The sequence below is a fragment of the Pyrus communis genome, chromosome 15, assembly GCF_041283825.1.
Source record: "Pyrus communis isolate YQ-2024b chromosome 15, ASM4128382v1, whole genome shotgun sequence".
Classification (NCBI taxonomy): Eukaryota; Viridiplantae; Streptophyta; class Magnoliopsida; order Rosales; family Rosaceae; genus Pyrus; species Pyrus communis.
Genome location: NC_142579.1, coordinates 7,595,069 through 7,609,426, shown reverse-complemented (window position 1 = coordinate 7,609,426; position 14,358 = coordinate 7,595,069). Strand labels below are relative to the sequence as shown.

The 14,358-nt window shown below is 39.1% G+C and overlaps 1 protein-coding gene across 2 annotated transcripts; it reads right to left on the bottom strand.

Annotated features, from left to right (window-relative positions):
- Positions 1–848: 848 nt before the first annotated feature.
- On the bottom strand, positions 849–14,074 carry LOC137747429 (acetyl-CoA carboxylase 1). Of its 2 annotated transcripts, none has more exons than XM_068487545.2 (32): positions 13,622–14,074; positions 12,520–12,892; positions 11,626–11,832; positions 11,377–11,538; positions 11,199–11,291; positions 11,013–11,108; positions 10,665–10,838; positions 10,238–10,331; positions 9,956–10,143; positions 9,823–9,873; positions 9,686–9,725; positions 9,452–9,576; positions 9,226–9,342; positions 9,062–9,136; positions 8,924–8,980; positions 8,696–8,800; positions 8,412–8,498; positions 8,146–8,337; positions 7,882–8,070; positions 7,603–7,713; positions 7,429–7,515; positions 7,159–7,335; positions 6,766–6,843; positions 6,538–6,660; positions 5,986–6,255; positions 5,563–5,900; positions 5,015–5,252; positions 4,569–4,921; positions 4,260–4,473; positions 3,607–3,783; positions 1,360–3,510; positions 849–1,273 (listed from the first exon to the last, which is right to left on the bottom strand). In XM_068487545.2, the coding sequence occupies exons 2-32, from the start codon at positions 12,889–12,891 to the stop codon at positions 1,217–1,219; spliced, it is 6,798 nt and encodes a 2,265-aa protein (XP_068343646.2). In that variant the 5' UTR covers position 12,892; positions 13,622–14,074; the 3' UTR covers positions 849–1,216. The 2 variants fall into 2 exon arrangements, with proteins under 2 accessions (XP_068343646.2, XP_068343638.2); XM_068487537.2 differs by having other exon boundaries at positions 12,520–12,895; positions 13,622–13,869.
- Between the last annotated feature and the right edge of the window lie 284 nt (positions 14,075–14,358).

Sequence of the window (14,358 nt, the reverse complement as noted above, 5' to 3'; positions counted from 1 at the left end):
CATTGAGGCGCAAGGTCACAACTTGATCTCAAGCTCGAGAAAATTTAATGCGTCGAGAATATTTTCAATGCGTCGGGAACACAACATGCTACTAAGTGTCATAATATAATTGGTTGGAATTTTTTTTTTATCAAGTTTCCCGACACACTTAAAAATCTCTCCTCAAGCTCCCCTCCAACTTCCAAGTTACTTTTGAAGAACAAATTGTTTTTTTTGTTTTTGTTTTTTTTTTTTGTTTTTTTTGTTTTTTTGCACTTTTTATTTTGTTTTCATTTTGTGTTCAACTTCTTCTCCCCCTTCATGGAAATAAAGATTTGAAGTTGGCCAAGGACATTTTGTATGCACCAGAAAAGGTATAATTAACTAAAAGGTGGCTTCACTTAACAATTTTTTTAATGAAAAATACATAATGAACATTAATAATAATAATAATAATTTAAATAAATAAATAAGTAAAAATTTGGATGAGGTGACAACATTCAGTGCCAACAAACTTCAGCCACGTGCAAACTTCAACTAATTTAGAATACTGCCTATCTGACAATATTGTGGTCTTACTAAATCGTAATTTCATTGCACTTGATATCGTGGTATTACTAATCCATGTATGGTCGACGACCAAACATTCACCTTGGACTTGAATTTGTATGACTTTCCTTCGTTACTTTTGAGAACCAACTTGGAACACTCTCTAACCCAAGGTTTCTGCCAAGATTCAACTTATCATTCCATCGTTTTCAGTCCAACTTATCGTGCAAATTTTGTACCCATATAAAAATAGTCATGGAAATAATTACATGGTTCTTAGAAATAAAGACACAGCGATGAGCATGAATCTGCAACATAAGTTAAACAAATAATAATTCTTCTTATTTTCGAGCATCGATCAGCCATGTCGAAAAATATTGAAACAGAGCCTGCAAATGCTGGTTGTGTTCCTTTTTTGACTATCTATTTCCTTACATTTTACTTTGACTTACAAAACTTACACTTACTGCTCCCTACAAATCTTCTTTCTCTAAAATACACTGAAAAGCTTCTATCAGCAACCTCAATCTAATGATGCATCTGATAGGAAAGCAGTCATTTCATTCTTTCGTCTGCCAACTGCAGATCATTGGCATGCACCTACTTACCAATTTAGAACTATGAATTAAGAAGATACAACACAAGCGTTTTATGGAACAGTAATCTTGTGTGAAACAGCAACGTCCCATTAACCGAGCACCTTTCGGAGTTCATCAATCAACAGCGCTCTGCTTGATGGCTCGACCTGCATTGCATTCAAATCATTAGATCCAGGTGGCTAAAAGATGATGTGGAAAGATGCTTAAAAAAGAATATAACATGATTGTTTACCTTGCTTAGAAGGGCAGCAAGACCTTGGGGTAAGGCTTGCAAATCAGAAACTGAGTCACCAATATTTGCCAATTGAAGCAATACCTTCTGGACCCGCAACTCCTTTAGTTTATCCTCGTAATTTTTTGGATTTTCCTTCCATCTAAAGAAAATTTCGTCGTTCACCCAAGCATCTTCTTTGCATCCTGGAATATCAGAACTCAAAAACCAGTTCTTGATCAAATCTGTAGCAGATTTATGCGACAGCTGTTCACCAGCAGCATCTCTCACTGTCTTGATGAGTGACTCTTCGGAAATTCTCCGACGCAATCTTTTATAGAAGAAAGATCGAGAGCTGTTCCAGTCCAAAACTTCTCTGATTACCCCCTTTGCAGCCATCCTGAGAGAAGTATCGTGCAGTTCCGCAAATCTAGTGGCTATCTGAGTGTAGACAGGCAAAAGCTGTTTTTCACGTGATCGTATCTGATGCTGTAGAGGTTCAACCATCTCGTGTGCCCCACTGCTCTTGGCTTCCTGAAATTTTGCCTTCAGTTGGATCAGCTGTTGGTCAAGCCTGCCCATGCTCTCCAGCAGCTCCTTGTTCCTGAACTTGATCTCGATCATCCCCTCTGGCTCAAGCACGTTACCTCTAGCAGTTCGATCAGCATACATTTCAATATGGTCTGGGTTTATTCGACTATCCACAACCACCCACGCTCCACCGCGGAGCTCGCCCATCATGGGGATGAACACAAATATGGGCTGTTTGTAAGTCCTAAGGTTCTCCACAATGGTTGATCCAGCCTGAAGGATCCCTTCGAAAAGGTCCCTCTGCCCACCAGAAAATCCTCTCCAGTTGGCAAGAATGAAAAGTGGGAGCTCTTCTCTGTTGAAATCTAATAACGCTTGGGCTGTCTTACTAGCAGAATCAGGAAACCATACTTGCCCAGCCTGAGGAACAACCCTCTCATGCGAATCAAGCTGGCCTGGATCAGCAGGTATAATTTGCATCACCGTCTGGGTCTCGACAGCAACTATTCCTACAGGGATTCCTCCAAGCTTTGCCCTTCCAGTAACAACCGTCCTCGCCCAACCTTCTAGTGTCTCAATAAAGCTGTCTTTGTCAAAAATACCCCCCATCCACTTTCCATCACCATTTAAAGCGCCGCTAATAGCAGCACGAGGATCACATGAATTCTCAGGGCAGTACTCAACAGGCCTTTCTGGAGGATCTGAGGGACTCAAAATGGGGAGTGGTCCACCAGCATGGGCAGGAACATAACTTAACCACTTCACAATAGCAGATATTCCTTCAAGATCATCAGCAACCGTTAGATGGACAACCCCATTCGTTCCCATAATTTTTGGTCCTCCAAGTTGCATATGGGAGCTGTACACCTCCCGGCCAAGAAGTTTGTTCAATGCAGAGAAACCAGTTAAAATAATGGGCTGATCAAGCCTCTGTATGCACCGCATCCCAAGCCGAGCAAGATAAGCCCCTATACCTACGGTTCTGCCAGTCACGTATGTTAAGGTAAAGGTTTCCCTGTATGCCCTTGAAAATGCACCAGCAATTGCTCCACTGCCAGTCAAGCTTTCAACTCCCAAGCCATCCTCCTTTCCAACAATGGTATCTATAACCCATCTGGTTTCTCCACTTGCCAGCTTTAATTCATGTGCTATCACAGATGATCCAATCCGCGCATAATCCTCAGAGGTTAAATATACATACTGAAAGCCACGCTCAGGACTCGATTCATCAGACCAACCAACTTTAAAGCAGGACTTGACTTCTTCAGCTACCCCAATACGGGCACCTGAGTTTGCTGCCAGGTATATTAAAGGCAGTTTCTTAGCACAAGCAAGTTCAGTTACTGCAAAGAAGAATGCATCCTCTCTTGGACCAAAAGATCCAGCTTTGAAGGTCACATCATTTGAAACAATCAGTATCTTCCTTCCTGAAGGGAACTCAGGGGTAGACATCTCCATAAACCAGGCTACCATACCTACGTCATTGAGCCCAGGTGGACGAACCACTTCAACAAGAGGAGTGCCCCAGGTGCCATGCTGGTCAGAAAACTTGAGCTCAGTGACTTTAAGAATTTTATCTTTTGGTTTTTTACTACCTGGCAACTGGGATGCCCATGCCTGTTCCAAGGCCGTCTGAAATGCCTGCAAAAAATAACATTTATCTCCAGTAAGTTTCATATCTTGGTGAATCATGGAGAAACATAAAATAAGAAAAAACAAATTCCTATCAATTCTCACCAGTGGAAAATCATAGCAGTAAGTGGTGCTGGTTCTCCTGGCCAACAGACGTCTGCGGTCAATAGCTCCCAAAGGCTGATACTGTGCATTCACTGGTAAACCATGCAGGGGGGCCTGTGTAGAGGCTGAATGGTATACCACCCTCTGTTTGCTGGTATCTTCTAGTTCCCGATATATCTGATTATCATGTTCACCAGTTATACAGTCATGACTCATGATCCATATAAATAATTAGAGACTATATTTGCTTTAAGACCGACATTACAAATTATTCATTAACCTGTGTGCAATATGTAGAAAACTAAAGCAGCATATTGTTTAGTCAGTCAACCTAGACCAGCAAGAGTTTGTAGACCACCATATATCAGGTCTACCACAATATGTATCAGGTACCCACCAAGGTTTTTCTCACTTTTCTTTTCAATAAAAATAAATAAAGCTGACTTCCACCTAAAGATCAGTCTCTTAGTGATAAATTTCTAGCTAAAATAGATAATCAAATGACGCATTGGTAAAATTCTGTTCTAGCTCAATCTATGTTCAACCTATGGTATGAATCATTACTACTCGTCCGGCCACGCTAGTTTGCTTTTGCAAAACGACCTTCAACAATTATATAGCTCGAAAATGTAACTTGATGGTAAAGAACTTACATGTACAGTGCAGGTATGACCAGTCACGTTTGTGACGACAACCCTCCAAGCAACATTTGCCTGCCGAGAGGATGCAATCCACAGCTTCACTTCCCACTCACAAACACCCAACCTATGCATCCTTACACCAACAGACGCATGGATTTCCCGTGCAAGTTCTTCTAAGATGGCCTCCGCCACAGTTTCTTCTTGTCCAGCTTCTAAATCAACTCTCCTGGAAGAACATCTCCAATGTAAGATTCTAAAAGGTTCCCCATCTCATCTCAGAAGAAAAAGAAAATACTAAATAAGAAGAAGCAAAAAAATTACTTAGGGTACGGCAGTAGATCATCAATTTGTTGCTCACGCAAGATATAAAGGTACATATGAGTATGGTCAGATTTGACACTGGCATTGTGTGCATTAAGTTCCAACTCTTCCATTGCTGTCAATAAGGACCTCAAAATACTCCTTGAAGTAAATGACAAAGCCCATTGCTTATTAGCTGCTTCCATGTCTAGCCTTTGAAATCCAGCGAACCCATCATTTGAAGTGGGCTGCCTTACAAGTGTTCTGAGGAACATCCTTTTGGTTGGTTGTGGCTTATCTACAACGCTGTACAAGTGCCACTGACGGTCCCGGGATGGGGTATACTGTACATTCTCATAACCTTTAAGCTTGTCCTGAATCAGAACAAAAGATGAGTAACTTCATAAAAAGAGGTGTATCCCGAACTTTGCTTAAAACACAGGAGCTAAAGCCACAAAATTACTAACCAACTCAAGGTAAATGGATAGAGGTGGTTCCAGATGACGCAATAATGGCTCTTCCTCGTAATAGAGTTTCTCTGACGACCAGTGGAAGGAATGCCTCATAGGAGCTCGCCCTTCATCTCTTTGTATGATGCAACTAATTACCCTGACACCTGCACTGTGCAGACTGGAGGCTACTCCTTGCTCTTTTAGTATTTTCGCTAACTTCTTAATTCTTTCTTGAGCCTGATCCTCATCGCCACTGCCATGCATGAACAATGCTGGTCAGGAAGGTTTCAACTGTAGATTCTATTAGGGATTTCGTTGCAAATAAAAAGAAATGAGTAAAGCTGTTTATTATCTGAAATAGAACCATTGTAAATTTGGAGTGTATAGAGATCTAATTTAAAATTTAGACTTGGTAAGATTATGGACTAATCAGAATACAGTGATCGCTTAAGGATCCCACATAATGTATAAGTTTTTCAATACACGATCAGTCCCGGATTATCGCCACATGTTTAAATCAAAGTTGAAAACTTCAACGAAAAGATAAAGGGCAGGTACAATACCTATCCTGAAGTAAACTCATCGGATTGTTGATGCCAACTAAAGCAATATGCATCATATTTCCAAAGCCGCTTGGATCACTAGATCCATTCGGAATTGATTCATGAAGTTGATGAGACATTTCCTTCAATGCAGCACTAATAATTGCTGGCAGAAATTGAAGGGATTTGATAATAATCATGACTCCCCATTTTCTCTCACTGTATTTCTCAATTGATTTACCAGAAGATTGATCTTCATTTGCATTTTTTCTCTCTGTATGTTCGTCCAAGAACTCCCAGGAAGCCATAAGACCAGATCTTTGCCACTGCATCCTCACACTCCCCTTTACAAGATACGGCTGATAACAAAAAAAAGCAAAGTTAAACAAGGAAATGACTGAAAAATAAAGTAAGCAGGAACTCAAAGTGTTCAAACCATTGTACCTGGTATAACCGACGCACATAGCTCTCCACAACCCGCCTCTGAAGTGTGTGATCACTGTGATCAAATAGACCTACAAGGGCATCTTCAACTGCCAAAGGAGCACTCACAAGATCCTCCATTCGTTCATTTATGGCACTTTTCCTCTTGGGAGTATCCATGCTTTCACCATCCTCGGTAAACATCTCTAACTCAGAAAGACTTCTGGCAATGCTGGAACGAAGTTCACTCAACTTGGTTTGCTCCATCAGTTGACTTGCCTTTAGTGCCAACTGCATAAATTTTATTTGTGCTGTTAAAAAATTGCGGCTATTATACAGAAGTAATTAACTATTAATATTTTATGTGAGGACAATTTAAATTGGTTTTGGAAAACTTGAGAGGAAGAAAGATCTACACAATAAAACTAATAGTTCAGCTTGGATTGATTTGCTCAGTACAATTGAAAAATAAAAGTAAACAGCTGTTGATTACCCGAGAAAATACTTAAAAACAGAGAAAGAAAAATGTCAACATAATATAATTATTAGTTCAAGCTCAGTGCAATGGCAAACCTCAGAATAGCTTGTATGGTTAAGTTGAGAAAACCGAATTAGCTTTTCCCTGTACGCAGCAGGGTTGGGGTAGACCAGTTGTTCCATGAGTCGTAGTATCAACTTATTTTTGTTCTTGACACCCTGCAAGAACAAGATGCATAGTACATGCGTAAAATAATGTCTAACAGCAAAATTGAACGAGACAAGGAAAGGCAACTCATCTGAGCATGTTATTGATTTTATTACCTGGTGAGAAAGCACAATGTCCACAATCTTCAATAGATCTTTTTTATATTGAAGTCGAAGGCGTTCAATCACATCAGCCTGGAGTCACAAATATTAGTCTATCATGAACGAAGATTATCACAAGCAAAAGGAAAATCACAAGTATACAACATCCAAAATCTTGTAGCGCCAAGTTCCTAATTATCAGGGTATACTAAACTGTAAAACTATTGAAGCCAAATATCGCAATCGAAGTTCAATGATCATTATTGCAGACAACTTTTAATTACTGTCTTAATCAAATATTAATAAAAGATTTATGAATAGAAAATTTATAAAATCTAAATAAAAGTCAGTCAAAACACAAACCAGGTGGCTACAGGGAAAAGTTGTCTTTCATAACAAGAGTCTAACCTGAATGTTGTCACTGAATAATTCTTCAACAGACAGGTACTCTTCAAAAAGGGATTGGACGATAACTCGGGCATGACTTTCTCGTCCACCCTCATAAGACTTCACAAGGCTCATCAAAGGCTCAACAAGCCTTTCTTGGGCTCCTTTCTCTTTATCAGGACAGGAGAATAGATGGGCCTGCAAAGAATATGTAGAAAAAAAAAATACAACATTCTTAAGAAGAAAGTAGAAAATAGTACCCAAACAAGGAATTTAAAACGTAATACCCACCTCAAGAACACTGCGCAACAACTTAGCGGGGAACTCAACATTCTGAGAACTAGAAATCACCTCAAATTCCTTAAATTTTGATTCCAACTGTAAAATTATACAAGAGAATCACACATGAGCATAAAGACTCATTTGTAGCATAAATCCAGGAGAAAACAACCATACTTTTCTTACTTCATTTTTAAGATCTTTGGGTAGGCGGGTTGCTAGAACAGCAAAGCACTCTTGCCATTGAAGGAAAGGGAGTTCAGGACTGTCCAGGCAAGTGAGCAAGTTTTGCACTACCTGAGGTAGATGACAACTCTTAGATAAGACAAGTTTAAGAATAACAACTCAATCTACACATGATAGTGCGGAATGTATTCCCACATTTACAAAGCCCAAGAACCTGAAAAAATATATAACAAACTGAAAAAGTGTTCAAAATATTATATATGTTGAATGAGAACTCACTTCATCAATGTTATGCTCATAACCAGCAAGAATCATTCGGGCTGCAATTATGCTAGCAGCACATCTCTGGTGAACTTTACCAGAAATTGCAGTTGGAGGCCCCAGAACTGGGAAGCTTCCATGGAAAGGTTCTGCCTTTCTTACAGCCGAAGGATCATCTAAATCAAGCTTTGCAATAAGTTCACCAGCCTACACAAAACCAATTTTATTTAAAACTCTATCAAGAGAAGAATGTATTTAACTCCTAACTGGATCTAGACTTACCTGCATTGCTTGACCTTCAGACATTCTAAAGTGGATAGCTCCAGAAGCAGGTGAAAGAAGAGGCATACACATCTTCATAACCTCAACCTCGGCATATGGTGTGTCACCTTCAACATGACTACCATCAGTAACCAAGTACCTCAGCAGCTTGCATGGTGTCTCTGCTATTAACTTGGACGGATCATGGTCATTCTGGATTCAACAATGGTCAACAACTCAGCTTGCTGAAGGGAATTTAGGGGAAGAAGACAAAGAAATGTGGGTACCTGAAGCAAGCAAGTCCTTCCATCAATAAGAAGGCGAGTTCCAGCTGCTTCTTCCTCTGCATATATAATGTGACTGTTCCCATCCAACTGTAACGAAACAGAAGTTATCAGTCACAAACTGCATGTAAGAAATATAAGAAAGACCAATCTTATCCGCATGGTCCATCATGGCACACCTCCCTCTGGTATTGAGTTTGTAATGTGCTTATAGAATAATATGAGCAAGCGCAAATCATCTGTGAAGTTACAAGAATGAAAACAATAAAGAGATGATTTGTACTTGCCTGCATCAACAAACCCCCATCGCGTAAAGTATGTATCTCTGCTTCAATCACTGACTCATTCATCCTCAATCTGTAGCTTCCTGGACCCCCCCTCACCATGTCAATCTATAAATAGGTTTCATGACGTTGATTAGATATAACTATTGATTTTGCCAACCACAAATCTCCAAAAATTCCTAAAACATTAAAAGAAGTCCCTGAGTGAAGCAACGCCATTCAAAAACATACCGTGTATTTGCTCCCTTCAATGTTCAACGATACTTGTGCATGGACATGTGATATGTGCTGAAATCAAATTTTCACAAAAATTAATTGAAAGGGCATATAAAACACATTTCTCTGAAGGACATTGTTTTAGTACCATACCTTGGGTGGAATTTGCCCTTTCTCAAGATAACCCACATAATCTGACACCATTGCTGCACTACTGGCAGATGCTTTCTGAAAAGGCCATAATAGGAAATGTAAGTGATGCATTTTACAAGTAAAATATTCAGAAATCAACGATTAAGGAAGATAGTTGCACTTACAAACAGAGTCCCTCCAACTACAGAAAGATACCAAGGAGGCCTTTCTGCTCTAACACGCATGGCAATTCTACTATCCAACCAACCCGTGTGGATTTTATTCTCTCTATAGTCTGAGGCCTACAGAACAAATGACATAGAGTTACTTGAAAATTCATCAAAATTCAATGATCCTTATATTATTTTTTGAAAGGATGGTAAAGAATATAATAGATTTTGGGAAGTTTACATGTAGAAGATCTATTGAATAATCAACATTTGTACGAACTTCTCCTCTAATTTGAATTTCCTTCAGCCCAAGAACCATATTTGCAATAGCTAGAGCTCGAGACTCTCCAAATGCAAAAACATGTCCTAGAAGAAGAGGTATTTGTTTTAATACGTCAGCAGCAAAGACTGATAACTATTTTAAAAATAAAAAAATAAAAAAAATAAAAAACAGTCAAAGTAGGTTAATACTCACCAAACTGAGAGTCTGAGAATTCATGAATGCCCCCTCCAGACTGCAAATCACAACATAAATAAGAATTTATCTGAGAACTAAAATTTTCTTTTTCTTTTATGGAGGAATTTGTCATTATCCACTTAGAAGATATTTACCTTAACAGAAAAGTATGCCCAAACATTTGGCTTGCTTTTAAAACTCAACTCCTGCATATAGTTTGACAGCTCAATATAGTCACGAAAGCATGAAAGCAAGTTCAAGTAAGACTGAGGAACGATCATAACTAACCTGTACTTTCCCACTGGTAGGCTTAAAGCCATCATCTGGATCCTCACTTGTTACACGCACTGCGACACAATGACCCTTTGGCCTTGTAGATTCTGCCTTGTCAAAATCGAATGGGGTAGCAATAGCTGAGGTCTTTCTCCAAGCATCATACCCACCACCATGTTCCATTCCATAAAATCGCCTTATCTCTGATCGAATGAATCATATGAACAGGGAATGTGAACAAATTAAAAACAATAAAGAAATCGATATCTTAGAAGAAATCCAGCAATTATGACCAACCAGGGATTTGCCAGAGAGGTATGCCCATCCCAACTACAACTTGGGCTGCTGGAAGATTCATTTCAGCTATCCACTCAGTGACTGGGTGCTCCACCTACACGGAGTCAATTAAATAAAAAACATTTCGTTAAACTCGTAAAGTTATTTGTCTTGAAAAGCAGATACAACTCCAGAAGTTAACAAGCCATATGAAATTCTAATGATAATATGATGTTAATCCTTCTGTAAGAGGTTGCGTTAAGATTAAATGGCTTGGTTAGCAATAACAAAGCATATTTTTGTTTCTATATTCACTTCAGGCATACAAATTTCCTGCACCAGTGCATTATTCAGTGCTACAATGCTACCAACAAAACAAATTAAAGAAAACAACAAAAAACGAGTTCATACGCTAGAAGAAAAGACTACATGAACAGAAATAACAAACCTGTAATCGAGGGTTCAGCTCCAAGAAATAGTACTCGCCAGTTTCCATACTGTAGAGGTACTCAACAGTAGCTGCTCCAACATAATTAACAGATTTAGCCAACCTTCGAGCTGATTGCTCCAACTTTTTTACAGTCTCTATAGGAGCTACAGTAATTGGACCCTCCTCAATGATCTATAAAACATATAAACAAGTTAAGTTTTGATGGTGAAACATCTCCAGCAGAAGATACCGTGCATTGATGAGTACTGGAGAAATTCTAAGAAAGGAGTACAAAATTCCCCAGAAGACCAAGCTAGTGAATGTGAAAACAAAGAGTATTAAATTAGAATGCCATAAAATGATTACCTTCTGGTGCCGCCTTTGAACACTGCAGTCACGGCTATGCAAAGCTGCAACATTTCCATACTGATCACACAGTAACTGTACCTCTAAATGCCGGCTCTGATAAAAGAAAATAGAAAAATTGGCAATGTCTGGTCTGAAGTTCAGCAATTATGATCATCCAGATCAAAACGGAATAGACTATCTGACCTGGGATGCGAGTTTCATTATAAATATTGGAGATCCAGGAACTTCACCCTGAACTTGCTTGAACAATGCCCTTACCTCATCATCATTATGGACCTAGAAAAGTAAATAATTCCACTTAGTTCAGCTGACTATTCACAGGCATATTAGCCAAGGGTAAATTTTCACGTATGACACAAACCTTTCTTATGCCTTTACCACCACCACCCCAAGAAGCCTTAATCATTGCTGGGTAACCTACAACCTGACAACTTGCAACAGCTTCCTCTGTTGTATAAACACACGCTTCCCTATATACTTCCTCTGGGATTGTAACCAAGCAGCTATCTGAAGGAATTTTCACCTGGAGAACAGACACTAACAATATCAGATTGCATTACCCGGCAAAAGCAACCAAATGAAAATTGGACACGGTTTTCAGGATTCATACATGTGATCCGCTCCATGGAAGAGTAGGTACGTTGGCAGCCTGAGCAATTAATGATGAACCAATTTTATCTCCTAATGCTGCCATAGATACAGATGGTGGCCCAAGAAATACAATTCCCTTTGCATTCAATGCATCTGGAAGCTCAGGGTTCTCAGAGGCATGACCCCAACCAGGCCAAACTGCATTAACATGTGTTCTCTCTGCCATCTGGGTAATAAAGAACAAAAAATTCAGGTGAAATGCTAACAAGAACTACAGGAAGCCATGACATGCTTCAGAACTACACGTAACGTAATGCTCCATGCTAACAAGAACTACAGGAGGCCATGACATGGAGTTTTGATGAAAATGTTGAAATACTCTACATGGAGAGTGCCAGGGAGTGAGTGAAACAAAGTTTACTGAGTTAGTGGAACAAAAAATTTACTGAATGAGTGGAACAAAGAGAGTCAGAAGGTTCATGCCGGGATTGCAACCCTCTATTAGGAAGCAACTCCCACTTTAGAGATCAATAACTTTGTTCAAATGATAAACACCATGTATTTTCTGCTGACAGTTTACCACACGAAATGCGGCTCACTAATATCAAAACACACCTCCCATAATCACTCATAAATCTTCTATGACTTCTGAGAAAAATAACGATCTCCAGCCTCTTCATTTGCATGTTCATAATTTTGATATTAGTATCCACTTCTCTGATTTTCCTCTTATTTAAATCAAATTTCATTTCTTGCAGTCAAACAAATGGTGACAAAATCAAACCACTCAAAACTTCTTTCGGCTGCAAGGTTCCTCAGCAACTGAGTTGGATATCTTCTTCGTTATCATACACTTTTGATGGTGATAAAATAAAAAAGTGGAAAACATAGGTTAAAAGCTTTGGATACGCACCTCTATAATGAGTTGCACATTGGCATAATTATTATTGTTAGTTCCACCAGGAACCTCCACAAACTGATCGGCGATTCTGATGTGTTCTGCATTGATTCTCATGTCCTCTGGTGTGGCCATTGCCACCAATAAAACAGCCTTCTCTGTACCAAATGTCTCATAAGACCATGTCCTCACACTACGAATAAACTTGACCGCGGCCATTCCATTGTTTGCAATTAAAATGCTATGGATTGGCTTCTTCCCACCAAGGGCATAGCAGAATTCATCAACTTTAGATGCCATAGAAGGATGCCTGAGTAACCCATTTACGGACCCATTTCCACGATGGAAACTGGGTACTGTCAACAATTTCCTCTGGGCTTCCGACATGCTGCTGATCAACAAATTATGCCATCAACATCGTAAGTGAAATTTTAATAAGTTTTAGTCCAACAAATTCACTGTAGCTTTCAAATAAGCTACCAACATGATATTATGATTAAAGGTATAGTAATTCCAAATGGGGCTTTTCCCCATTGCCTCTTTCTTCTCATAGCAATTAAGGAATGAAATTCATGATCCAAAGTGCAACATGATAGCAATTACGAACATCTAACCAGTTATACTAAGGCTGCTTTTGGTTGCATGAAAGGGAGTTGATGTTTTTTTATTATATCTAATTCCATACCATCATGAACTCTCATTTTGATAAATTATCCTTGTTTTAAGTGTAATTAAAATTAAATTTCAATACTAAATACAATGTTACACTAATTGAACCTTTGAATTCCAGCTCAAGGAAACAGAACACCCTAAGTATATAGTTCTCAGGTTACCAAAAAGGAAAGAAAAAGAATGCACCTTTGTGAAACCATAGACTCCAGAAACTACAAATTAAAATCCCAAATCCACTGCAAACACATCCTCACTCAAAAAACTAAAAGCTACCCACAAAAATACAGCCTTTGGAGGTTCCAAAACAAATTCCAACTCCAATCAAACCACTTCCCAACAACCAATATCCAATACAAACAAAACCCACATCACCAAAACGCAAATCATAACAGAAGCACGCACAAGCCAATAACTTTAAAGGGTCTAAAGCAAATGGGTCACAAACCTCAAAAGTGAAGAGAAAAAGAGCTGGAATCTTGATCGAGCTGCTCAAATTGCTATCTGGGCACCAAGCATTATGTATGAATCAAGAGGCAGAGGTGGGAGAGAAAACAGAGAGCCCAGAAACGCGTATTTGGTTCACTGTGTGTGTTATGAGTGTGATCATTGGGAGTATTTATGTTAAGGAGGAATTAGAGAGAGAGGTAGGTGTGGGTTTGGGGTTGGGGTTGGAGGAGAATTGAGACTGCATCTGTATGCGAACAAGTTAACGGCATTAATAAGAAATGCACGTGTTACCTGCCAATTACACCTTCTTCCTTCGTCTACAGCAACTCCTAGCTACCCCCTTTCTCTCTCTACCCATATGTAATTAAGATCAAGGTGCTCTCTCTCTCTCCAGTCAAAGTGATTTTCCCTCTCTCTGTTTTTCTCGTGTGTGAATTTTTTGGGGTAAATCAAGTTTTAATTTGTGTTTTCTGGGTTTTTAAATTTATTTAGGATTTGGGGGAGCAAATAGATAAAAGCAGAAATTGCACCACGAATAATGAATAAAGGAATTAAATTTTGGACCTGGCGTATCTTGACTGTGAGTTGGGTGGTGCAGTCGACCAACCCTTCACCCTTACTCTTTTTTTTTTTTTTTTTTTTTTTCTTTGAATACATAGATATTTTTATATCAAGAAAAAAGAGAATTTGGCAAAATCACACAATGTGCAGTCTAATTTGGTATCGAATTTATCA

Excerpts from the sequence above, each read along its gene's own strand:
- LOC137747429 (XM_068487545.2), bottom strand. The coding sequence starts at position 12,891 with ATGTCGGAAGCCCAGAGGAAATTGTTGACAGTACCCAGTTTCCATCGT. Across the intron at positions 11,109-11,198 it reads TAATGAAACTCGCATCCCAG|AGCCGGCATTTAGAGGTACA; the intron begins GTCAGATAGTCT and ends TTCTTTTATCAG. Across the intron at positions 3,784-4,259 it reads GTCATACCTGCACTGTACAT|ATATATCGGGAACTAGAAGA; the intron begins GTAAGTTCTTTA and ends CATGATAATCAG.